Here is a 24,664-nt window from a genome sequence, read left to right on the forward strand (position 1 = left end):
CACCTACCTGCACATCTGCAAAGTTCAGAAGCAGCCCAACAATAGAGTCGGAAGGGGCTTAAGCAGGGCAGAGGAAGTGAGATGTCACCATATCATCTCAATCACCCTTTCTGCTGGATTTTGATCTAGAGTAGCGCATTCTTCACCCCCTTGCAGAAAATACTGGAAGGGATGAAATGGCCTGTTTTGCTAATAAAAATCAATTTAGTATCAACCACTATCAAGTAGCACTAGATTATGAAAATACTTGGATATATCTACCTCAAACTTTAAATTGATAGCAAGGACATCTGATTTTTTTAGCACAGCAAGTTGTTCTAAAATACAATCTACTCCACTATTTTAGTACCTAATTTTAGATTGTAAAAATTAAAGTGTATGCACCTACTACACTATTACAGTTGTCTACATAAGAAGCACTAGCTTGAAAGTCAATTCAATTCAACAATTAAGATTAAAACTTCTAATTTTTAGACAAGTACAGTATTAAACTGCACTAAAATGCAACTATTAAAAGGCATCAGAAGAAATCACTATACTGCAAAAATCTGAGGCTCCTATTTTAGTAAATATTGGTTTTTAATGTCTGGAAAATGTATTCCGAGGTAAATTGTATTAGGAAGAAGTGCAGGTGAAATTTTCTAATTTCATTTCCCTAATCCAATTAAGTGACATTAAATATGAAAGTGTTCCTGATGCGAAAAGTTTTAATAAAAAGGAATGTGTTCTACAAGGATTAGAGTGTGTTTCTGTACCCAACATTTAATTCAAAAGATTGATTACATCAAAATTGATCCAATTTAAAACAGAACGTAAACAAAACTGCATATTCAAGATAGTTTAATATGTATTTTCAGAATTAGAAATATCTTTTAGATGATGAAAATTACTAGTGTACTGATCCATTTTCCTCCCCATCACTGAATTACATTTATACATATAATACAGAGCTGATTGCAATTGGAAACAATATTAAAATAAATGTTTCATGGATACAAAGGATATCTTTTCTCCACAACATAGCTTTTCTGGGTGTCTGAATACCCATTTTAAAGTAATTCTCTACTAGCATTAAACTATTTAAGTGCAAACAATTTTATTTTAATTAAAAAAAAACCTATGATTGCAGCATCCATCTTCCTGAATTACATTTTTAAGCCAGAAAGTAATGACTTTCGTTTTCCATGAGTGCATTCCAGGCTGTCTTCTAACCATCTCTGGTTAAAAAAAATCAGTGCAAAAACAAACAAGGGTGAAGTACTAATTTATATAACCATTGAACTTACTTGGATTTAAGAAACATACTTTATTTTACACATCTTTCTCTCTCTCTCTCTCTATATATATATATAGATTAAATTACACCGAACTTGAAAAGTATAAAGAAAACTGAGAAAAAAATAATTTTTACTGCAACACCAAATGAAGCATTTCTTTTTTAAAAGGAAAATTCTTCTTTGGGTGAGCAGCCTAGAAGTATTAGCCATACTAAGAATTCATTACATTATTCTTTTGCAAAGTATTATGTGATTCACATAATTCCAAGTTTACACTCTGCCATTTTATAATTTCTGATGCTCTCTGCATGAAGAACAGCTCCTGGTTCCACTGTCATTACTTCTTGTCCTGTGTTCAAAGATTCGCTAGCAGTAGTGTGATGGCTATACTACAGTTCCACTTGGAGAATTGGCCTGGTTTTGGGATGACAATAAACCCTGCAAACAAAGCAGTTTACATTAATCCAGCAAGAGAGCCTGACAACTTAAAAAATTAATCTGCAGCAGATAAATTTGTCAGTACAAAGGTTTGTATGTACAGGCACTCACTACTAACATATTACCTTTATTCCTCAAAAAATAATGTGCCAGATTCCTATATGAAACATTTCATTTGCCCTGCTTAATAATGTTCAAAACAATGTTTTTGGGACAGATTAATAAATGTGTTTAGGATACTGAATTTGTTGCAAATGTTTGATCTTAGTTTGCCTTGCATTTTTCTTAAGCCACTGGCAACTTCTGGACACTTCTTTTTATACCACACTACACAAATAATAAGTATCCTTTGAACTAATGGTTAAATATACAGTAAATGGTCACTACACAGACAATGTGTCTCCTCCGCCATCAAGAAAAAAATTAGACAGTTAACCTCCATTAATGTTAACACTACTGGTGAGAATCCAAAGTTCTCATCTGCTGATGATAAATAGTAAACAGTTTAAGAAATATTTTAATATTCCTATATGTTATTTGGGAATGAGAATGCCTGGAAAAGACAATGAGTGTGGCAGGGAGACTCAGAATTCACATTAAGTTTTGCATTACCATTTAAGTTTGGATTTAGGTAAGTCTATTAACTTAATTTTTCATAAAAGTTTACCACCTTATTGAAATGCACTACAAATCAATAGTGGCTTGCTTATATTTCAGATTTGCAGCTTAAGAATTATACAGCATTCTTAGCCACATATGGTTCTTGTTGATAACTGGTTTGGATAGTATAATAAAGAGGTATTTTCTGCTTTTGACTTATGTACTTGGCTGCCAGGTGATCAAGAAGCTTTTCCCTAGGTCATTCATTGCAAGAAATGTAATGATTGAATTTCAATTTGGACACCAGCCTTCAGATTTAAAAACAAACATCTTCACCAAAAGGCAGGTTTGTTTCCTTGCACTTAGCACTCTTTTTAATTACTAAATGACAACAGCCTGAAGAACTAAATACCCACTAAGCCTGAAGTACCCTGATTAACATAATGACTTCACTTTCCCTTGCTATATAGCTAAAAAAAACCAACCCCCCCCCACACACTTTTAGTAATTGTTTCTGACCTCTAAATTATGTTCCTGTGACTCAGATCCATCAAGCTAGACAAGATCAGATGCAACTAACAATAGGAATGCAGAATTAGTGACATCTTCAGAGTCTATAGGAGCTCTTTCTTGCTTGGATCCAAGTATCCAGGAACCCCTACTAAAGAAAAAAATCCCTGTTCTTTTAAACCACAAACAGAAGTGGAAGAGGTTCTGGATTGGTGGATCTGAGTCACAAAAAAAAAAAAAAACTAATTTCAGGTAAACTCATCCTCTTCTTTAAAATCTCTGATCCACCAATTCAGACATGGGGTGCATCCACATGGATTGGTGGGGTTCATGGCAGAAAATATGTACACAGAAGGTGGAACGGTACGCTACGCCTTAGACTGCCCTCTGGAAGTAGCATCTGCAATTGTTTTATTTTGTTGTTTATGCAATCCATAACTGATTTTCATTTAATTTATGCAGTGAAGTAGATTTGTGGCTCAGTCATGAAGTATACAAATGTGATATTCAGGCCTTACAAAGTTGCACATTTCAGAGTTCAGCATTACATGGAAGGAGGAATGGTAGGGTTTGCCTTCCTTCTCTGGGAGGAGGAGGATTCATAGGGAGGGGAACTGTACATAAAGGGTAAAATTTTTAACAGCATCTAAGTCATTGGGCACTTCTGAAAAAGTCACCAAAAGACTCTTTTTAAAAAAAATAGTGAATAAAATGTGCGATAAATACACCAGAATGCTGAATCACATGCAGAGTTTACAGTGTTATCACATACCACATTCCAGGAGTCTGTGAATCCTAACCATGACACCAAAACAATTTTGTATTTTCTTGAAAGATTACACATACTAAGTAGCTATTAAAATGCAGTGGAAAAGGATATTCTGTAGTTAAACATCCCTAGGTACCAATATTCCTAATCTTGTTAATGACAAATTAATCAGGAGTCTGACATGTGCATATGCTAGTAATCCCATGATTGTGAAGCATAAATTAAATCCTATAAAGATGGTGTAAAGGAAAGGAATTTCTAATAGGCTCATGACCATAGTGTCCAGGTGCCATGACAAACAAGAAATAGACAAGTATCAGAGGGGTAGCCGTGTTAGTCTGGATCTGTAAAAGCAGCAAAGAGTCTTGTGGCACCTTATAGACTAACAGATGTATTGGAGCATAAGCTTTCATGGGTGGGTATTCACCCACAAAAGCTCATGATCCAATATGACTGTTAGTCTATAAGGTGCCACAGAACTCATTGTTGCTTTTAAAGAAATAGACACTATTCCTTGTGAATGTTAAGGGACCCCTTATTTGAAATGCAGTCACCTCCTGTGTTTTGCTATATACAGCTGTGCTTTAAAAAGGGGCGATTCTAGAAAGCACTACCACCATTCAATGTGGTACCACATACCCTATGATCTTCAGCATTTAAGTCGTTAGGACCCAGACTGGGTTGATTCTCATCCTTATCTCCTGGGCTATGAATACCTTTTTCTTATCAGAAAAAAAAAAAAAGGTTGAATAGTTTGAATACAGGACTAGACAATAGGCATTCCTGAGTTTTAATTCCTGCTCTGAAATACTTCCTGCAGTTTGGGGCAAGGGTACAGCCTGATTCAGGTGCCTATCTATACAGTTAGGATAACTGCTTATCTACTTCAGAGTGGTCTATGAAGACTAGATGTTTGTACAGCACTTTGAATGTGAAAAGCTAATATTAGCCAATACATTCTGATGAGTACCAGTTTAGTAGTATAATTCATATTAAGACCAAGGATGAAAATGAGTAGCACGGACTACATTTAACAAAACTGAAATTTGTAATTTGAAGTCTTTAAATCAAGACTGGATATCTTTTGAAGTGACATGCTTTATCTCAAACAAATTATGGGTTTGATGCAGAAGTTATTAGGTGAGGTTCTTTACCCTATGTTATACCGGCGGTCAGCCTATATATAATCATAATAGTCCCTTCTGGCTTGAAACTATGAATATGGATGTGAATTTTGGTCTGAGGATGATCATAAAAATTTGGTGAGGAAAACTTATGTACAAGAAGGAAAGAAGCAAAGAAATGAAAATTGCAGCAGGCCATTTGCCTCTTTACTGAACCACTCTTGGAAAGACCAGAGAAGATAGGACAGAACACAAGTTACAGAAACTTAAGTAATTCTTAAATACAAAAAATCCTGCTAATGCAACAGTAATGCTGCCCACATCAAAGTCAAAGTCAGGGGCACCTGGCATTGGTCACTGTTGGTAGACAGAATACTGGGCTGGATGGACCCTTGGTCTGACCCAGTATGGCCATTCTTATGTTCTCAAAGTGCAAAGAAATTCAGATTCCTACAGCAACTTCAGATCTGTTCTGTTGTGCACACAATGCATACTGCGCCCCAAAATAAGTTATATTAAGCTATGTATTCACAAAACAACAAGGAACAGAATATACTTAGTGTGCATGCAGCAAGGGCAAATTAAAAGTGACTGCTGACATCTTAAATAAAGATAAATGCAAAAAATTAATGCAGTTATTAAATGTTTAATTAGAACAGCATGCATGGGACATGAGACACTCAAATCAGGAATTAATTTCCAATTAAAAAACCCACAAACTACAAGAGGAAAAAAAGTTACCCCCTGTCAAGCTTTGAAGTTCTTCCTACTAAGGTGAATGGAGTAAGGTGTGAAGTTCATAGTTTTGCTACTGCTTTTTTTTGTTTTTGTTTTGGAGGAAGTCTCTGTTCAGGTTATGTCGTCTGAACCTCCTTAAGTTCAGATCATAGAATGCATCAAAAATTGCAGAAAGCCCAGGGTGGGAGGATATGCTGAGTTCATGTATATTTTTCCTTGTTCCTATTTTGGTGGAGGATTTTGCAGTGTTCTCTCTCGAATTCAAGTTGTTTCAGCAACTGTCCCTTGGCCTACCAAATGCTAGTCAAGCCTGCCAGAACATATACTGTGATTTCATAAAGAGGGCAGGACTGAAATCATAATATATTCATTGAGCATGCTCAAACTTTAAAATCATTTAGCTTTTCATTCCCTATCCTGCAAATCTAGCAAAGGCATTAGACCTCAGTAAGGATATTCCAATCAAGTTCTGAACCAGCCATAATTTGCATTTTCTATTCAGAAGAGACTGCCTTTAAAATACATTGAGTACCACAATTCTCAGTACTGATGGCATTTTTTTTTTTAATTCACCTTCATGAAGAACTTGCAAAACTTCTGAAATACCTTTTGAGGCTGAAGCAGTGTGTGAAGACAAAAATTTATAATGTAAAGTTTCCAGATTATAGCAGCTGAGCCTGATAGTTGAAAGATTTTGAAATTCAGACTAATTCTTGGTGAATATGAAATAAGGAATAAGATTAATGCCGATCAAAGTCACCATAGGGTTACAAATATTTTTATATGAATGAAGATAAAATTGATTAGAGCCAAAGAGGGAACAATAGATAAGTTGGTGTTTTTCACTGAGGAACTGAAAAATGTGAACCAACGAATATGGTGGTAGCTAGGTGCTATATGGTATGCTTGATATATTAGGGCTTGTTTATACAATCACCACCAAGCTGCAGCAGTATAAATTAGGTCTTAAATGATTAAAACTAAACCAGTATAAAGCCTTGCTTGGACACTACTATCCAATTTTCAACTTGTTAGCTAGTCTTGCGCTTCTAAGTTTTAAGATGCAAATTAAACAAATATAAAAGAGTATCCACACACAAAGTTGCATTGATTTAAAAATTTTAAGACCAGTTTTAGTTAAACCGGTACAAACTTTGTTTAGATCAGACCTCAAACAGTAGCTTGCTCAGGTAAGTGTTCAAGTGTTAAGATGAGGCATTGAGCTACATGAATTTCTTTACTAGATCACACTAAAAATTCCTAATGGAGTCATAAGATCAGTTAGCGAACTGGTGTTAACATTTTATGGTTTTTTAAAAAGGGCAAATCCTTTATGAACATACACCCACCGTATAGTGGAAGACTTCTTGAAAAGAACTGGGAGAGCCTGGGAGAAAGAGGGGTTCTGGGAAAGCTGATGTTAGTCATTTCTATTTAAAATGCTTATTTGTTTTGTTTCTTTTTAATATTTATTCACTTTATGGAGATTTTATGTTTGGTGCTGAAGTATCTACTTGCCTTTTCTTGTTTTACTGTAGTCATGTCACATGCCTGAGTTCAGTTTGTGTACTAGCAAGATAAAGTACCTTGTAAATGTGTGCAGCAGCAACACAAGTGATTCAGATGCAATTTTACTTCTGGTATATATTAGTGTATAGGGATATATTTCATTACTGAAGTGTATTTCCATCCTTGTGTGACAAAAAGCAGACTACTAAAATTCCATTATCTATATACAATCCATGTAAAAACCCTCTTTATCTAATCTCTGGATGTCTGAGGCAAAGTATACCATACTTTAAGGGCTCTTAACACTTCGGTTTAGATATGATAGGCTCCTGTGTCCAAGAGGCAGACTATACCTCATGAGTTTATGTACAATGTAAATGTGTAACTCCCTTGTTTATCTTCTCTAAAGCCTGCTGAAGCGTGCACATGCTTTTGCTGACAGGATCCTAATCCCACCTAGGCATGGGATCTAGTTTAGGAGGAAAGGACTCATATACTTAAGTACAGAGAGCAGCATTCTCTAGCCTTTTGAAACTAGAACTTTTGGCAAGATTTAGGTTATAGGTCAGGTCAAAAAAAGCAACTTGAGAGAAACCAGGCAAATTTAATTTTGAATAGAAACTGCAGCAGCCAAGAATATGCAAACTCTCAATCTGATAAGAGTGAACAGATGGAAAATAGTGAAGATGGATGTGCCACCTAAATCTGAACTTTCAAGTCAGACTAGAGCACGATCACACTGACTATTTCCTTAAGGACTTTTGTGCAAGAGATATTTAAAAAGGAAAGTAAAAGCCAGGTTACAGCTGGGAGACGTATTTTACCAAAGTATCCATTATGACTGTAGAATAGGGGGAAGCCAGATTGCTTTCATATTCCCACTAATTTCTGTGGAACTTGTTTGAGCAAACAATTCTCAATTACATGGCATTTGACAATCAGATGTTCCCACAGCAAGGCGTCAGGACGAATTTCACCTTGCCTCTCAGCATATGCTTTCAAAACTGCTACCAGGCCCAGCCACATTAAGGTCGTTCATTTCACTATTTCTTGAAGTGCCAGAAGACCATCCAGTGTTTAAATCCAATAATAGGGAAATAAGCTTCTCCCATCAGAAAGCTACAGAGGAATCTCACCAACAGGGAAACTGATCTCAGCTTGCCAGGGCCCACGACGACTCTAGAACTTAGGTCAATGAAATAAGGAGAATTTGAAGGTCCTGCTAGAAAAGCCCTAACCTGAGAAACAACTTCCTGAATATCATCTTTGTTGATTGCTTATGTAAATAAACCTGGAACTCTGCTTTAAGGGATGGAGAACCTTGCTGAGCTGTCCCCATGTACCTCTGATGGAAGTGAGTGGGCAGCATTTTACATTTGCCTAACTTGATTATCAAAGTCAATGTCAAACTTGGTCTGTTCTGGCCCTATGATATTATTTATAGGTTGGAAGCACCTGAATTCTCTTCTCTTTTGAATAAAGCCCACATTGTTAGGGCTGTGAACTCAGTTTTGTATAGTAAGCCTCAAGGTCTACTTAAGGTTGTGACTGAGAAGCACAGCCTGAACTGGAATCCATAGGGGAAAGAGCTCCTGTAGAGTCCAAAGACAAAAATTCTCCATTCCAACTGCTGCTTGATGGATACAATTGACAGCCTAATTTATCAATGTCTGAATTACTAAATATGAGTTTAAAACAATTTATTTCATTGTTCTCATATTTAAGGATTTTAAAAGAAAACGTGAACTTTACAACATAGTTCAAAGTTAGAAGTGACAGATCTAATCCCACATTTGATTTAATATCAACTTGAGAACAAATTTCTGAAAGATTTACTCAAAAATTGCATGATTTAGTCAATCCCTTGAATTATAAAATGGCAGCTAAAAAGCTAGCAGTTTCACTGCAGCCATCTGTTCAGCAAGGTATGTATAGCATATAGAAAAAAATCTTTAACTTGTTACAGCCCAGCTTTCAGAACTTAGATGTGAAAAGGATTATTGAAAATTATCTACATTTACAGTTCAGTCACACATTTTATTTAACGTCAGTATACAGAGGACAACCCCAGCAAATTTTGTAATGTCAAGTATTTAGTAAGGTTCTTCAGCTGTAACAGTGACAACAGAATAGCTAAAAAATAAGCAGTATGAAACAAACTTGAATTTTTAAAATTATAAATATACCAACAATACTTATTAAAGCTTAATTATTGCAACAGTTAATTTAACAATATTTCATGTTAGAAAGGCTCTATGAAATTTATTCAAGTTGTCAAGAAATTAGATGGAAGTGTAAAAAGGAAATACATCTGAATTTTCTTTTGATTTGCACTAAAGATATAGTCAATACAATTATGTACAGTATCACCTAACATATCAATCTTTAACAAACTCAAGTATACAGAATTGGTAAAAATGCAGGAAAAAAAATCTTGTTTTTAATTTTACACCTAAGTTGTGCCACAGTAAATTAACTGACATGAAATTCATTATTGTAACATAAGCAGGCCAACAATTTTTTTCAGTATCAATTTAGTTGATTTAAGCTGCTAAAGGGGCAGATGTATACACAGTCTCTTCAAGTACATAACCAAGTTTGAAAAAGGTGATAGTTCAAAACATGGGATTTCTGCAAGTATTTAGTAAAAGGCATGTTATTTCCCAACATGAAACAGAAACCCTCACCCATAAGACCTTTTATACAGGGTTATGATCTCTCCTGGCTTCACTGAAGTCACTTTGCCACACCTCCATTGTGCACACCTTGCTATACATTATCAAACCAGTGTATTAGTTTAAATTCACTCTGCTAATGAACGTGTACTATATGTGCAATTTCGTTTGCCACTATATGCACATGACAGGAAGCTTCAAATTGCACCTTGGTAACCTGAAATCATATAGCCGTGATTCAGTTTTACTGTAGAATTTACGCAGATACCATTACCACATTGAAATAATTCTAATTTGATAGTACTTCAAAATACCAGTAATTGAACTTCAGTTGTATTGAAAAAAAATGTTCTTTTCCACTGAGGAAGAATTAATGTGTAGCCAGTCTTCCCACTCGCCAAAGTATAATATATGAATGTTTGTTAAGTACTTTTAGCAAAACTGTTAGTCATACTAAAACATGATACCGTCCTACAACTGTAATTAGTTGGAAGATTTAAGGATGTTATAATTTAAGATTTTCATGTACAATAAGAATAAAAAACATTCTAAATTTCATGTGCATTGTTTCACAAAATGGTAACGTATTTAGTCTGCCAGATATATACTGCCATTTCACTCTCCTTTGTAGTTTTGTCCAATCTTACCTTGAGCTCTCTCAGAAAAGAGAAATAAGTGGTAAGTTTACCTTAAATTAAAACAAAGTGGTTGTACAAAATAAGCAGGTTAAATTTTAGTATTCAAACATTTAGATAATACAGTTTATTTTGTATTGAAATAACTTTAGTAATTGTAATTTAGTAATAAAATTAGTAATTGTAATTAGCTACATTCATGCCTAGTAAAATAGTTTAAAGTAAAAGTATTAAGTTCCTTTGCATGTAAATAGGAAGCATTTTTACTGCATTTGTAGTATACGCAATTTGGCTTGAAGTATCTGGCAATGTGATTCATATGCAATTTCACTTTTCTAATTCTCTCCTATTTAAATTGTTTTCAGACAAGTTAAGGGATAAGATGAAAATTTCCATGACCCCAGCTAGGTTTGCCTAGGGAGCAATCCCTATGGCCAATCTGATGAGAGTTACTCAACTAAGGAGAGAAAAAACACTCAAAAGTCAAACCCTCAAGAAGAGGGGACTAAAATTGTAGTTCCTAAAATGAGAGAAAGTGAAATTCACAAATGAATGGATCAGACTGAAAGGAAAAATTGTTCATTCATTTTTCAGACACGTAAAGCATGCTTCCCCGTCACTCCAGCCCAACTTGTTTTACTGATTTTGTAAATCCCTTGCACTGCTTTTGTCCAAGAGTTAGTATGATAATTTTAAAAGTGTGTTTGGATCACATACTTTACAAGAATAATGTAGCCAATAAGAAAGCTCAAGGTATGATGAGTAAACTGAAATAATAATTCATAAAGCTTGTAGCGTAGGCTGGATGGGGCTGGGATGGCAGTGCATCATACTGGCCTAATAGAATCAAGGTTGAAGATCCATTTCTGGATTTTCAGCCAAGGCCAGTAGAGACAAAAACACTGTGGGCAAGAGATTCAATAGGTCTAAAATGAGGAAGACCACCCTACGCCTTGTCGGTGCTTTCACGGCTCTTCCAAAAAGGAGGCAAATGAGAGGGAAAGGTAGAGATGGCTCACTGGCACTGATGCTTTCTACTGCAAGGTTAGTTTAATTTTCTGTTCAGTCTTTCTTTGGGTTGGTTATGGTTGGCACTCAACTGAGGCTGTTTGTGAGGCAATGGTGGAAGAATTTTTTTTAGCACGAAAAATGGTAGGGAGGACAGTCTTCCAGGACTGTCAGGAACTCAGATAATGGGAGGAAAACAGAAGATAGCAGCTTTAAACTCCAAAGTGACAGACTTAGCCAAGGATAAAACTACTGGCAATATAGAAATGTGTGGTATATAACCCAGAAGTGACACGTTACCATCAGTGTTTTATACTTTGACCATTCTCGTTAAATATGCATAAAGTTATTATAAGTGCTCTATCCTATAAACCAAAAGATGATCATCTTTCTGGCACAGATACTTCCCCATCAAACTCCTGTAAACATGCCACTAAAAACTTAGTTTAAATAGCAGAGTGAACTCACTGTAAATGCAAATGAAGAAATCAGAGAAACAAGTCCATTTGAAAAATATCTTTCTAGGGAAGTAAATACATCCTAAATAATATGGCATTTACATCAGTGTGCAATATATTAATTTTGAAAGATGGTGATAACTTCAGCATGAAAATGACTTACCTGTAATTAAAGTTTTCCATATTAGCCAAATACATAAATCCTGATTTTGGGTACTGCATACTCTATATCTGAAATATTTGAGATGTTGTAGTCTAAATCATCAATGCACAAAAATGGATTAAGTTACGCTCAGCAGTTAAAGGAAACCTAATTTATAAGTTAATAGAAAGAAAACGTAAAGGGGTAGTGTTTGGTGATACATACGCAATCTGGGTTAACATTTATGCAAAATGGCAATATTCTACCCTAGAAAGCTGAGTCACCGATGCACATGTTTAAAGTTACTTTCATGAGAATGTTTGTGACTTGCACTGATTCACAGAAGTCAAAGTAGTTCCAGTGTAATGTAGCTTCATTATTTTGAGTTAATGATTCTCATGTACTAAATATCTTTAAAGGTAAAGTAATGCCCTTTCCCCACCTTTAAGAGAAAGATACACTATGTTCGGACTTAGTAGACCTAGCCACTAAGTGTGCACAGATGCTGAGTGGAAGGGGTTCTCAATGTGTGCATATTATAGGATAGATTTCAGAACCAGACAGAAAGAGCTTTTTCAATATGTGCTTGGGGTTTAAAAGCAGCTAGAATCACCACTTTGAATTATCAGATTTATTCTTTTTTTTTATTCTGAGACTTCCTTGCAACAGAAATCTGAAGTTAGTTGTGTTGTATTTTAGTTTTCTGGAACACAGTGGTTGCTCCAACTACAAACATGACTCTAGAGAATCAAGTAGTTTGGGATTAATGAACTACATACATCTATATTGTCCAATTAGGAAAATATTCAAATAATTTAAGACCAATACTCCAGGAATGCAATAGCCTAATGAGTGCTGCATTTTTACACAAGCCCCTGCTGGTTCTATGGTTAGGTACTTTTTCTCAGAACTGTATTTCACCAGAGATTGTTAAACAAAGCTATCTTGGCATAGAAGGTGCTTGAGGTTATAAACTGGCAATTAGTTTTAGGCTCATTCAAAACAAGAAAAATTTGCCATGCAATGGACAAAATAAATATTGTATTCAAGATTAAGAGGCTTTTACAAGGGAGGGTAAAAACCCTAGAACTGTGTTACCTTAAATTGATAGAAGTGATTGTCTGAAAGAAACCTATTAAAAAAAATTTTTTGCCTGCATATTTGACTAGTAAAAATTACACTATTGGACCAAACATGAAGCTGTTTATGCAGAATTTTTTTTAAACCGTGGCCATGATTCTTCTCATGATAATGAGCCCTATAAAAATCAAGATCTTTATACAGGTTCAGAAAATCTCATTAGTACTGTGCATTTAGGACTGATACACAATTTCAAGCAAGATTCTGCAAATTATTCCCAATATGGTCAGCAGAGAGTTTTTAAAAGTTTGCTCACAAGTTGACTGACATTTATTAATATTCCAGAAATCCATAAAAAGGTAGTGTTAAACACTTAAGTTTTCAGATGGGATACCTAAATTCTAAAAAAAAGCTAGCATTTCATGGTAGACTCGAAGCAGTAGTATTTCAAAACACAGAAAACAGCAGCACAGGAAAAATGTGTGAATGACTAATATTGTTACTTTAGTGATTGAAAACTTTTAATCTAGTTTTTAAATCTTTGTCTTCACCATGTTGTGTTTATACTAAAAAAGTTTGAAAATATAGGAACACAAACTTTGGATATACAGTATTTCTCTGGTTGGAAGGCAACTAAGAAATGTACCCCAAGACACTTCAAATCATTCAGAAATATGGCATGCAGTATCCAAAAGTATGGCTCTGAGGAAATAACCTTTTTACATTAAGCATAAAGAAATTTTATATCCTATTGGATATAAAATCAGGTATATTGAGAAAACTACCTATTCAAAGTTCTAGTTCTTTGATGCAGCATTAAGGATTAAAACTTACCACTTTACCAGGCCTTGCCCATGTGCAAATAAATCCCTCCTGACAAGCAGTGACTATACAGTCTTCAAGAAAAATTAACACAGTCAGTCTTTCATGTGCTATCTTTTTACAGATAAGAGGCTCTAACAAGGGAACATCTTCCATTCTGGGACAGAGAGGTGTTCCCAAAGTTTTAGCTGGGTCCGTTTTGGTTTTAGTAACTAGGTTCAGTTTGTCACTGCTCTTGCTAGATATATGTCCCATGCTATGATTTCTCTTGTGATCTTTTTCATGGTGTCTTTCTTTCCGATCATGTAGCGATAATGTTGCAAACTTACTAACACCAGCAGCAATGGCACCATCCATGACACTGCTTTTACTGCCGGCATTTGAGACTGCAGAATGTGGAAGGCTGTTTGACCGTGGAAGAGGAGGAGGTACTGAGTTTCCAGGTGTTGTGATACTGTTTCCATTACTTCCTGGATTAGTTCCACCACTTCCTGCAGGTGGACTTGTGGCATTCATAACATTTGTGTGTGTCCTTGCTCTTGATAGAGGTTGGTGAGGGAAGAGAATATCTTCTGTAAGGTCCCACAAACAGAGCTGTGTGTCTTGGCCTACGGAACCAAACCTATATGTAACACTTACTGGACGACTGTCTGTAGAGTTCCTTTTTGATAACCTAGATTGTGTACTATTTGCTCGATCTCTACCAAAATGAAGAAGGTCTTGGAAATCCTCATCACTACCACTAAATTCCATTGGGTCACTCTCTTCTACACTAGTGGTATATGGGTCAAATGCCACAACACTAACCCATGATTTATGTCCGTGGCCTCTAGCTATTACTCGACAGTCCACAAAAGACCAAACCGTTACCAAGTCATCCTCTCCACCTATTACAATGTATTTCCCATCTGGGCTCCAACACACACATAGTAGTCCCCCAAAGTAGCTTTTCATTGTACCATGTAACTCCACTGAATCAAAGTTAAACACACGAAGAAAGCCATCTTGGCTCACGCACGCCAAAAATTTCCCATCGGGGGAAAAAGCAAATTCATTCAGGGCACCCTCGCCTACGGTCCATTTAAGTAGAGGATTTCTTGTGGATTTACTCTTGCAAGTGTGGACTGCAAAACTTTCTCCTTGCTTAAGTAGCTGGTAGTGTGGGGCTGTGGTACCACAAGTGTGCTCCACGTTATACAAGTACATATTTCCACTGGAATGAGCTACTAGGAAAAGGCTTTCCGAACCTGGTACCCATTTTACACAGGTTACTCTGGACTTGTCTATTAGTCTCTGTGAAAAACAAAGAACAAGATATGCATCAGAAGAGTAATAGTTTTACAGTTTACATCTATAAAATACATTTTTTACTGAATTTTGAATACTGTCAAACTTCTCACAGTTATAAAATGATGCTATTTGCAAAAGAAGCTCCAGTCAGCTTAAGATAGGCAGTTAGGAAGAGGAGGAATTACTGTTTAGGAAAAAAGGTGCTTTTATTTTTATGGTCCAATTTTTATTCAATAATAAATCTACCTCAGTAACTAGGCCAATTTGTTATAGATCACAATTTAACATTCTTGGATTTACCTCTACAAGCTCAGCAAAAACAAGAGGTTTACTTAAGGAGCCAAAGAACATGGTCTCAAAACTAGTATGCAATCTGTGTGAATGTAGGTGAGTAACGTCTATTCTATATTAAGCTTATATTTAGTTAAAATCAAAACAAATTTAAGACCAGAGTTCAGATTAAATCCCAAAAAACCACACATGGGACTTGCCCTCAAAAAAAAAAAAACACAAACAAACAAAAAAAAGCTTTAGGAGCCCAGTGGAAAATTCTAGAGTTAGTAAAGTCTGCAGTGAACGTGTGCCAAGATATATACTACAGGTATATGCTGTGATTACTTCCTCTGACTTATAATGAACAAACTCCCAGAGGTGGATGGAAAATTCATGGCTTGTAGATAAGTACTGGTCAGAGAATTTAAATTAGAGCATCCCTTTTCCAAGTAACCCTTCACATATCAGAGAAACATAGAAGTCCATTAGATCACCATCTGTACAACAAGGAGTCTCATTTAAAGTATTAAGTACTTCCACAAATTGAGAGACAATGAGTGACCCTGGGTATTAAATATGCATATGTATGATATTTTGAGTGTCTTGTTAGTGCTGAAAAAATTGAAAGCTGCTTAGCAAATTTCACCTGGCTGCTTGAGCCTGCTAGTCCAGCCATGGTGCCCAATAGATATTTGTAAACTCTGAGCTGATCCATCACGCTGCCCACCCACACCTCCAATGTGATCTAGGGCAGAAACAAGCAACAGCAGTAAATAAGTGAAAGTACTATGGGCCACAGTTTGTAGGTTGAAAGAACAGTTGAGATATACAAAAAAGTCAAGATTGCAATAAGTAAAAAAAGGAGTTCCCAGGGAAACATCCAGGGACTGACTGGCCGTAGAGGGCACTTATCTATTTGTCAGAAGAAAATGAATTGAAGGATGAGGCAGTAGACAATTATATTCATTCTGTGTATTTGTCTACCACACTGAAAAGCAGCAGTTAAATGAACATTTCAAGCTATGCTTTGAAGCACTTCTGTTGTTGTCAACCTGAGGATGAAAGCCAAAATCTGTATGCCAAGTACTTATCATTATGGACTACCAAAAAGATGAGTTTAAATCATTTTGTATTTGAAGATTCAGAACAGTAACTTAATCTAGCAAATTTCTTCTGAAATAACAAGCATCTTCAAATAGCAGTTTTGCTCATTTTTTGTGGTGAACTAAAGAGTTGGTTTGTGTGCTAATTATTTTAATTGTGGTAATTGTTTTGTTGTTGGCCAATCATGCCTCTATTGTGACTTCAACAAAATATTAGTTAAGAGAATTACCTTTACTAAAGTATGATGCTAGGAAACTGGATCAATCCTGCCTGCCACAGGCCACGTCTGTCCTCTAGCCATGGAAAAAGTACTGAGATGGCACAATGGAAGCTCTTCTCACACTGCTCTATTAATGTGGCTCAAGAGTGGGCAACAGACCCCATCTACAGGGGTGAATATTATTCAACATATTACACTAGCACCTGAAGGCCACAACCACATTAATGGTAGGTTTTGTACAGAAACAGATGACAATTCCTGCGCTCAAAAGCTTCTAAGATGACAAGACACAATAGGTGGACGAAAAACAAGCAGACTGAGGTGGAGACGCAGATGACAAAAGATAACAAAAATGGGAGGTGCACAAATCTTAGTAAGCGATCACAACTTGCCACCTGCTTAACCATCAAGGTTGCAGTTTTCTGTATGCATTAGGAAGAGCAGAGTTTTGAGGAGAGACTTGGAGAATAAGGTGATGGGTTTATGGATTTTTGACTGGAAGCTTTTCCAATTCACAAAGTACAGCATGGGAGAAAGCACTAAAATACTTGTTGGAGAAACACAAAATTGTGGCTGGTAACATTGGCAGAGAGACCGTGCTATAAAATAACAGGTTGAACAGGTAGGGTGAGGCTAAATTGTGGAGGGCTTTGAAAGCAAGGAAAAGTCTGCATTTGATACAGTAAATGAAGGAGTCAGTGGAGGGACTTAAGAGGGTAAAAGGCGGGAAGGTAAGATAAGAAGATAATCCTAACAGCCACATTAACTGACTTGAAAGGGGACCCAGTTACAGGCAGAGAGGCTGGAGAAGGAGATTAAAGAATTTGCTCAGAAGTTTGGTGGTGTGGGTAAAAGGGAGAAGTTGGATCTTGGAGATGTTGTGCAAGGAGAACCTGCAAGATTTCAGACATGGCTTTAATGTGTGGGTGAAAAGAGAGGGGAGAATCAAAAATAATGCATAGACCACAGTCTTGATAGTTAATAGTTCAGTTGCCCAACCAGAGGGTGCTGTAATTGGATTACAGACTTGTCCACTGGAAATAAGACCACCACCAATTCATTTCACATACAATTAAGACAATTTTCCATCACTGCAAAAATAGACTGGATTTGAACAGCCAACCAGAAGCAAGAGGATCCATAGTCTAACTCCTAGTGGAATTTTGCACCACTGCCCATGCACAGAATAAAGTACATTCTGCCCAAGGAGTGCTGCAGTTCCACCTTTCGCTCACCAGAAGCAGCTGTGGCTCCAGAACAGCTAGCAGCCAACTGTATTCATTATAACAGCCTGCCAGTGGAGCCAGGTTAGGAGGCACAGTGGGGCACACAGTGCTGCTATAGGGTCACAGATTGGGGAGCAGGCTCAGTAGCTAGTGAGGTGACAGCATTGAGCCAAGGGCTGCATGGAAAGGGGGGCTCCGGGCCACATGGGGACAGGGGCAGATGTGCCTGACTGAATGGGAGAGGCTTGGGGTCAGCATGGGAGAGGTTCCCCGACTCCTTAAAAAACCCTGCCCTCCCCAAAAAAAGAAACAGTTCCATATTTCTCCCACCCACACCTAACAACACTCCAGGTTCACTCCAAAGCTCCTCCCCTCTCCCTCAACTCCTCCATTACCCTGTGACTCCCCCAAGCCTTTGCACTGCTTTTGAGGGGTGTGGAAATACATTTCTGTATTGTAGTTTAAATGAATTAGTCAAAGTTCTGCATTAATATGCCCAGTAAGGAATCTGTCAAAAAACAACATTTCCTGAATCTTTGTGCATCTGTTTTGTTACAGATGTACTTGCTGACAGTTATTTTGAAATAAATTACCAAAATAATTGAAACTGGCATGTTTATATTGTGTTATTTTGACAAATAAAATATGCAGAATTTTAAAATATTGCACACAGAATTTTTAATTTTTTGGCACAGAATTCCCCCAAAAGTAATAGCCTTTTGAGCCTTTCAAGTCTCTATGTCTTGCATATTCCAATGATTTTATATTTTGATCACAAAGTAATAGGACTGATTTTATCTTACTGAACTTGTTTCTTTAGGCAACTATGAGAGTAAAGATCTGGGGTATCAGCAGGTTACTTTGCTAATCAGGTATTTGTCAGAAGGAATCTGCCATCTTGATTGCTTTAGGGCAGAAGAGATTGCCTCTTTTTTAAAAAAAAGGCAGTAATATTTTGACCGCTCACCCAAGTGCTTTCAAATCACTGGTGACAACAGCTATATTTTGCAAGAGATACAAGCCTGGGCAAGTCTTGAACTGGATGCAAACATTTCCTAACTCTTGCATGTGTCAAGGTATCAATTTGTCTGCCCTTTGGTGTCTCCCAGATTTGGCAGCAATAGCTAAGGAACCTATTACAATTAAAACTACCAGGATTAGAGAACAAGTAAAAATCTACACTTCAATACACTCCTGGTTGCAGCCAACCACACTTCAGCTTGAAAAAATTGGTTAATTAATGGTGAAAATTTTAAGATTTAAGGTTAGCACAGGCAACCAAGCTTGTCACTATTAGCTGCATTTCCAATCTCTGCTACAGCTAGTATTAAGTGACCTCCTCTGCCATAAGTTTGTTTTGTTTCCAAATACCATCTCATTTGTTTATTTCTCAGTGGTATGAGAGGAGATTCATTTCACTTTAATGGAACCAGTTATTGTGAAATGGGGAGTGTCCCAAGCTGTTTGAATGCATTTATCAACTTTTATTCTATGCTTACCATATATACTGGCAAAAACTAGAATTCACCACCAGTGCACCTTCACCTTTTAGAAAGTCATGTAGGTAGAACGCAGGCTTTGTCATGGAGTTGGCTTACTCATGGCTAGACAACATGGGTTATGTCTGCAGTTGGGGTTTTTAGGAAGAAGTTTCCATTGATGTTATCGCCATTTCCTCTACATCAATGGGTAAGGCTAAGATTTTATCACAGTTATTTTTAGTAAAAGTCACGAACAGGTCACAGGCAATAAACAAAACATGGCCCTGGGAAGCCATAAGGGGGGCACATGGTCCCCGAGTGAATCCACCGGGTAGGGGCGCACGGCCCCAGCTGCAGCTCCTGGAGAAAGCCTCAGGATTGAGGCACATGGCCCCCACCAAGCACGCAGGGCCAGCCTTTGGGGTGGGCTGTATGGGCACCTGCCCAGAATGGCCCGCCCAATGGGGCACCATGCACAGGGTTTGGATTTCCACCTGACCCGTTGCCGAGAGGCAGAACAGCAGCAGCAGCAGAGAAGAGTGGGGGGGTGGGGAGAAGAGACCCAAGCTGCAGGGGGCAGTTGGATGACCTGTCGTCGGATCCAGGTGACTCCTCTGGAGCAGGGGTGCTACTCCTGAGCCCTGCTCCATGTGTGCAGCTGCTGCTGTTCCTGTCCCCCTCCACTGCCTGTTTGTCCCTGGAGTCGCCCCAGACTGGGAGTGTCCTCCTGTCTGGTCTGCTGGAGAGGGAGAGGGGGACAGGGTGTTCCCCTCCCCCATGTACCCGATTTCCACTAAGCTGGGGTGACAGGGCAGGGGAAATGTGTGTGTGCTGCTGCCTCTGCTTGTGTCTGAACAAGCCTAGTTCAGGCTCCTGACCCTGAGTGCTTTCTTAAAGAGACAGCACACTCAGGCACACACACTCCCCTCAACACAAACACCACACACACACACACACACACACACACACACACACACACACACACAGTGTCCCCAACACACACACCAGGGCTCCCTGCATCCAGGTCACTTCCCCACCTGGGCTGTGCTGAGGCATCAGGAGTTGCTGCTCTCCTGCCCTCCCCTTACGCAGCCCACAGGGAAAGTGACCTGAATGCAGGAAGCCCTGACATCACTCCTTGCTCCTCCCTTTCTCCCCTCCCCCCCACCCCCTATGGCTGCACAGGGCGCAGGAGCAGCAGTCTAGTGCGGGAGTGAGCAAGCAGCAATGACAGCTGCTTTGTGCATCTAGGTCAGTTTCCCCACGTGGGTGCAGGAGGCGGATGCAGAGGGGGCACAGTACAGAAGTTAAGGGCTCAGGAGGAAGGTGCAGGGGTTGGGACACAGGAGGGGGGCAGAGATTAGGAGTGAAGGGGTGTAGGGATTAGGGGCGCAGGAGGGGGGGCAGGCATTAGTGGCAAAGGGGGCACAGTGCAGGTGTTAGGGTGGAAGGGAGGGTGGGGAGCCCATGAGGACTAGGGGCAAGGGGGGGCTCGCCCTCAGGGGCCAGGGCACCAAAATGCAAGTTCACCCAGGGAGCCATTTTCCCTAAGGCTGGCCCTGCAATCACGGAACACCCCAGGGCTGCGGCGCATGGTCCCAGCTTCAGCCCCCAGCAGCCACGGGGCTAGGCATGCGGCTCCAGCTGCAGTCCCTGCCAAACCCGGGATGCCACAGGGCTGAGGCGCATGGCCCCAGCTGCAGCTCCCAGTGGAAACTGGGGGGCTTGGGCTGCAGGGTACTGGTTCCAGTCAGCCCTAGTTGCAGGATAGGGGTGCACAGTCCTGCTCCACCTCTGCCTCCTGAAGCCCTAGAAGTCACAGAGGTCCGGTAAAGTCATGGTATCCATGACTGCTGTGACCTTTGTGATTAAATCGTAGCCTTATCAATGGGAATTCAAGTGCCCACACGGTCAGAGAAGTTTGCCATTATGTCAAACTAACAAATTTATGTGAAAGTGATAAAATTTCAGAGGCCACTCATGCCTTTTCTAAACTACAGCTCGCACCAATGCAGCTGTACCAGTGGTGAATTATAGATCCCATTTTTTCTAGTATAGACAAAGTCATAGTGAAGCTTCACTCTGCTGTACATTGGTTTCTACCAAAAGGCACCTTTAAGTGTTGCATTCCAAGAAAACGCAAACTTTCCCCACTCAGCGAGACAAGGGGAATTGGAAAGTGGAAGAGGAAAGGGTAAGGAGAATGTCCTTCCCCTGATCTAGTTGTAGCTGCTCCTAGAAGTGTGAAGAGGAACTAGATAGGTCTAAAGCAGCACCCTAATGGGAATGAGACTGTTTTCAAAACCCTACTTTACAGCTGCCAATGGGGATTTGTGGGGGGTGGTGCTTCCCACCAATCCCAAAATGAGTAGGCTCGGTTTGGAAGTTGAGCCAGGCTAGACCTCTTCTTTCAGGCTTTCTAGAATAAGGCTTTTGATTGCTAGAGTTAATTGCAAATTCTAAATTCACGTCATTTGGCAATTATGCCAGTTGTGCAGCCATTCAATGACCATGTGTTACCGTGCACAAGTGTTTGTTTCTGTCTGTGGTTCACCCTTGAACAAAATCATAGAATCATAGAATCTCAGGGTTGGAAGGGACCTCAGGAGGTCATCTAGTCCAACCCCCTGCTCAAAGCAGGACCAAACCCAACTAAATCATTCCAGCCAGGGCTTTGTCAAGCCTGACCTTAAAAACCTCTAAGGAAGGAGATTCCACTACCTCCCTAGGTAACCCATTCCAGTTCTTCACCACCCTACTAGTGAAAAAGTTTTTCCTAATGTCCAACCTAAACCTCCCCCTCTGCAACTTGAGACCATTACTCCTTGTTCTGTCATCTTCTACCACTGAGAACAGTCTAGATCCATTCTCTTTGGAACCCCCTTTCAGGTAGTTGAAAGCAGCTATCAAATCCCCTCTCAATCTTCTCTTCTGCAGACTAAACAATCCCAGTTCCCTCAGCCTCTCCTCATAAGTCATGTGCTCCAGCCCCCTAATCATTTTTGTTGCCCTCCGCTGGACTCTCTCCAATTTATCCACATCCTTCTTGTAGTGTGGGGCCCAAAACTGGACACAGTACTCCAAATGAGGCCTCATCAGTGCTGAGTAGAAGGGAATGATCACATCCCTCAATCTACTGGAAATGCCCCTACTTATACAACCCAAAATGCCATTAGCCTTCTTGGCAACAAGGGCACACTGCTGACTCATATTCAGCTTTTCATCCACCGTAACCCCTAGGTCCTTTTCTGCAGAACTGCTACCCAGCCATTCGGTCCCTAGTCTGTAACAGTGCATGGGATTCTTCCGTCCTAAGTGCAGGACTCTGCACTTGTCCTTGTTGAACCTCATCATATTTCTTTTGGCCCAATCCTCTAATTTGTCTAGGTCCCTCTGTATCCTATCCCTACCCTCCAGCGTATCAACCACTCCTCCCAGTTTAGTGTCATCTGCAAACTTGCTAAGGGTGCAGTCCACACCATCCTCCAGATCGTTAATGAAGATATTGAATAAAACCAGCCCCAGCACTGACCCTTGGGGCACTCCACTTGATACCGGCTGCCAACTAGACATGGAACCATTGATCACTACCCGTTGAGCCCGACCATCTAGCCAGTTTTCTATCCACCTTACCGTCCATTCATCCAGCCCATACTTCTTTAACTTGCTGGCAAGAATACTGTGGGAGACTGTATCAAAAGCTTTGCTAAAGTCCAGAAATAGCACATCCACTGCTTTCCCCTCATCCACAGAGCCAGTTATCTCATCATAGAAGGCAATTAGGTTAGTCAGGCATGACTTGCCCTTGGTGAATCCATGCTGACTGTTCCTGATCACTTTCCCCTCCTTTAAGTGGTTCAGAATTGATTCCTTGAGGACCTGTTCCATGATTTTTCCAGGGACTGAGGTGAGACTGACTGGCCTGTAGTTCCCTGGATCTTCCTTCTTCCCTTTTTTAAAGATGGGCACTACATTAGCTTTTTTCCCAGTCGTCCGGGACCTCCTCCAATCGCCATGATTTTTCAAAGATAATGGCCAATGGCTCTGCAATCTCATCGGCCAACTCCTTTAGCACCCTCGGATGCAGCGCATCCGGCCCCATGGACTTGTGCTCGTCCAGCTTTCCTAAATAGTCCCAAACTACTTCTTTCTCCACAGAGAGCTGGTCACCTCCTCCCTATACCGTGCTGCAGAGTGCAGCTGTCTGGGAGCTGACCTTGTCTGTGAAGACAGAGGCAAAAAAAGCATTGAGTACACTAGCTTTCTCCACATCCTCCGTCACTAGGTTCCCTCCCTCATTCAGCAAGGGGCCCACACTTTCCTTGACTTTCTTCCTGTTGCTAACATACCTAAAGAAACCCTTCTTGTTACTCCGAACATCTCCGGCTAGCTGCAACTCCAAGCGTGATTTGCCCTTCCTAATTTCACTCCTGCATGCCTGAGCAATACTTTTATACTCCTCCCTGGTTATTTGTCCAATCTTCCACTTCTTGTAAGCTGTTTTTGTAAAATTTTGTAAAATGTTTGTGGAGTGTCTACAGTAGCATTTATATTCATGCTAGTTAACTCAAGTAAACTGGCAATCAACTAACTCTAGTTACAATACAACCATAACTTGTCTAGACAAAACCTATATGATTTTTTGGTGAAAAAACACCTTATAGTGCAAGAGTTCACATATTTTTAGTGGCAATCTTTGAGCTTACTTACATAATAACTTTAAAATATGACATGTTCACATGCAAAAAGATCAAGATTCCTACTTACTTCCTCATTAAATAATTTGCTAGTTTCTTTTTTAATAGGGTCTATAAGTTGGACCTGGCCTGCAGAGAAGCCCACTAGTAGAGAGACACTTTCTGCTGTGGCTGTTAAGTGATTGAAGTCATGACACGTAGGTTGCGTTCCTTTGTATATCCTTTTGTCTATTGGTTTACTCAAGTCAGCAGCCTGCAAAAAGAGCAATGAAAACAAAAGTTAAGATACTGTTATGTATACACTTTTTATGATAAACTAAATTCTATTAGTGAACAAGTTCGCTGTATGTAGCAAGACGATCAACAAATGTAGTGAAGTTATAAAGCAACTTTAAATATTAATCAATTTGGCATTAATAAGTTACCATTGCTGTGTAAACAAAAGGTGAGATGCTTTCAGCAATTTAACGCACACCAAGAGGCTTATCTATATAATATAATTGGAGATATACCAATCTCCTAGAACTGGAAGGGACCTTGAAAGGTCATTGAGTCTAGCCCCCTGCCTTCACTAGCAGGACCAATTAT

The 24,664-nt window shown here is 39.1% G+C and overlaps 1 protein-coding gene across 3 annotated transcripts in view; it reads right to left on the minus strand.

The window, feature by feature from the left end:
* Positions 1-823: 823 nt before the first annotated feature.
* WDR20 (WD repeat domain 20) overlaps positions 824-24,664 on the minus strand; it is a 60,230-nt gene continuing 36,389 nt past the window's right edge. Inside the window, exons 2-5 of one of the 3 annotated variants that reach the window (XM_039535542.1) lie at positions 24,147-24,329; positions 15,995-16,093; positions 13,798-15,078; positions 824-1,715 (exon numbers count right to left, since the gene is read on the minus strand). In XM_039535542.1, the coding sequence (XP_039391476.1) occupies positions 1,662-1,715; positions 13,798-15,078; positions 15,995-16,093; positions 24,147-24,329 (1,617 nt within the window). In that variant the 3' untranslated portion in view covers positions 824-1,661. The remainder of the gene's footprint in view (positions 1,716-13,797; positions 15,079-15,994; positions 16,094-24,146; positions 24,330-24,664) is intronic. The other 2 variants (XM_039535543.1, XM_039535544.1) reach the window with 2 other exon arrangements.

Source organism: Mauremys reevesii, linkage group 4 (assembly GCF_016161935.1).
Source record: "Mauremys reevesii isolate NIE-2019 linkage group 4, ASM1616193v1, whole genome shotgun sequence".
Classification (NCBI taxonomy): domain Eukaryota; kingdom Metazoa; phylum Chordata; order Testudines; family Geoemydidae; genus Mauremys; species Mauremys reevesii.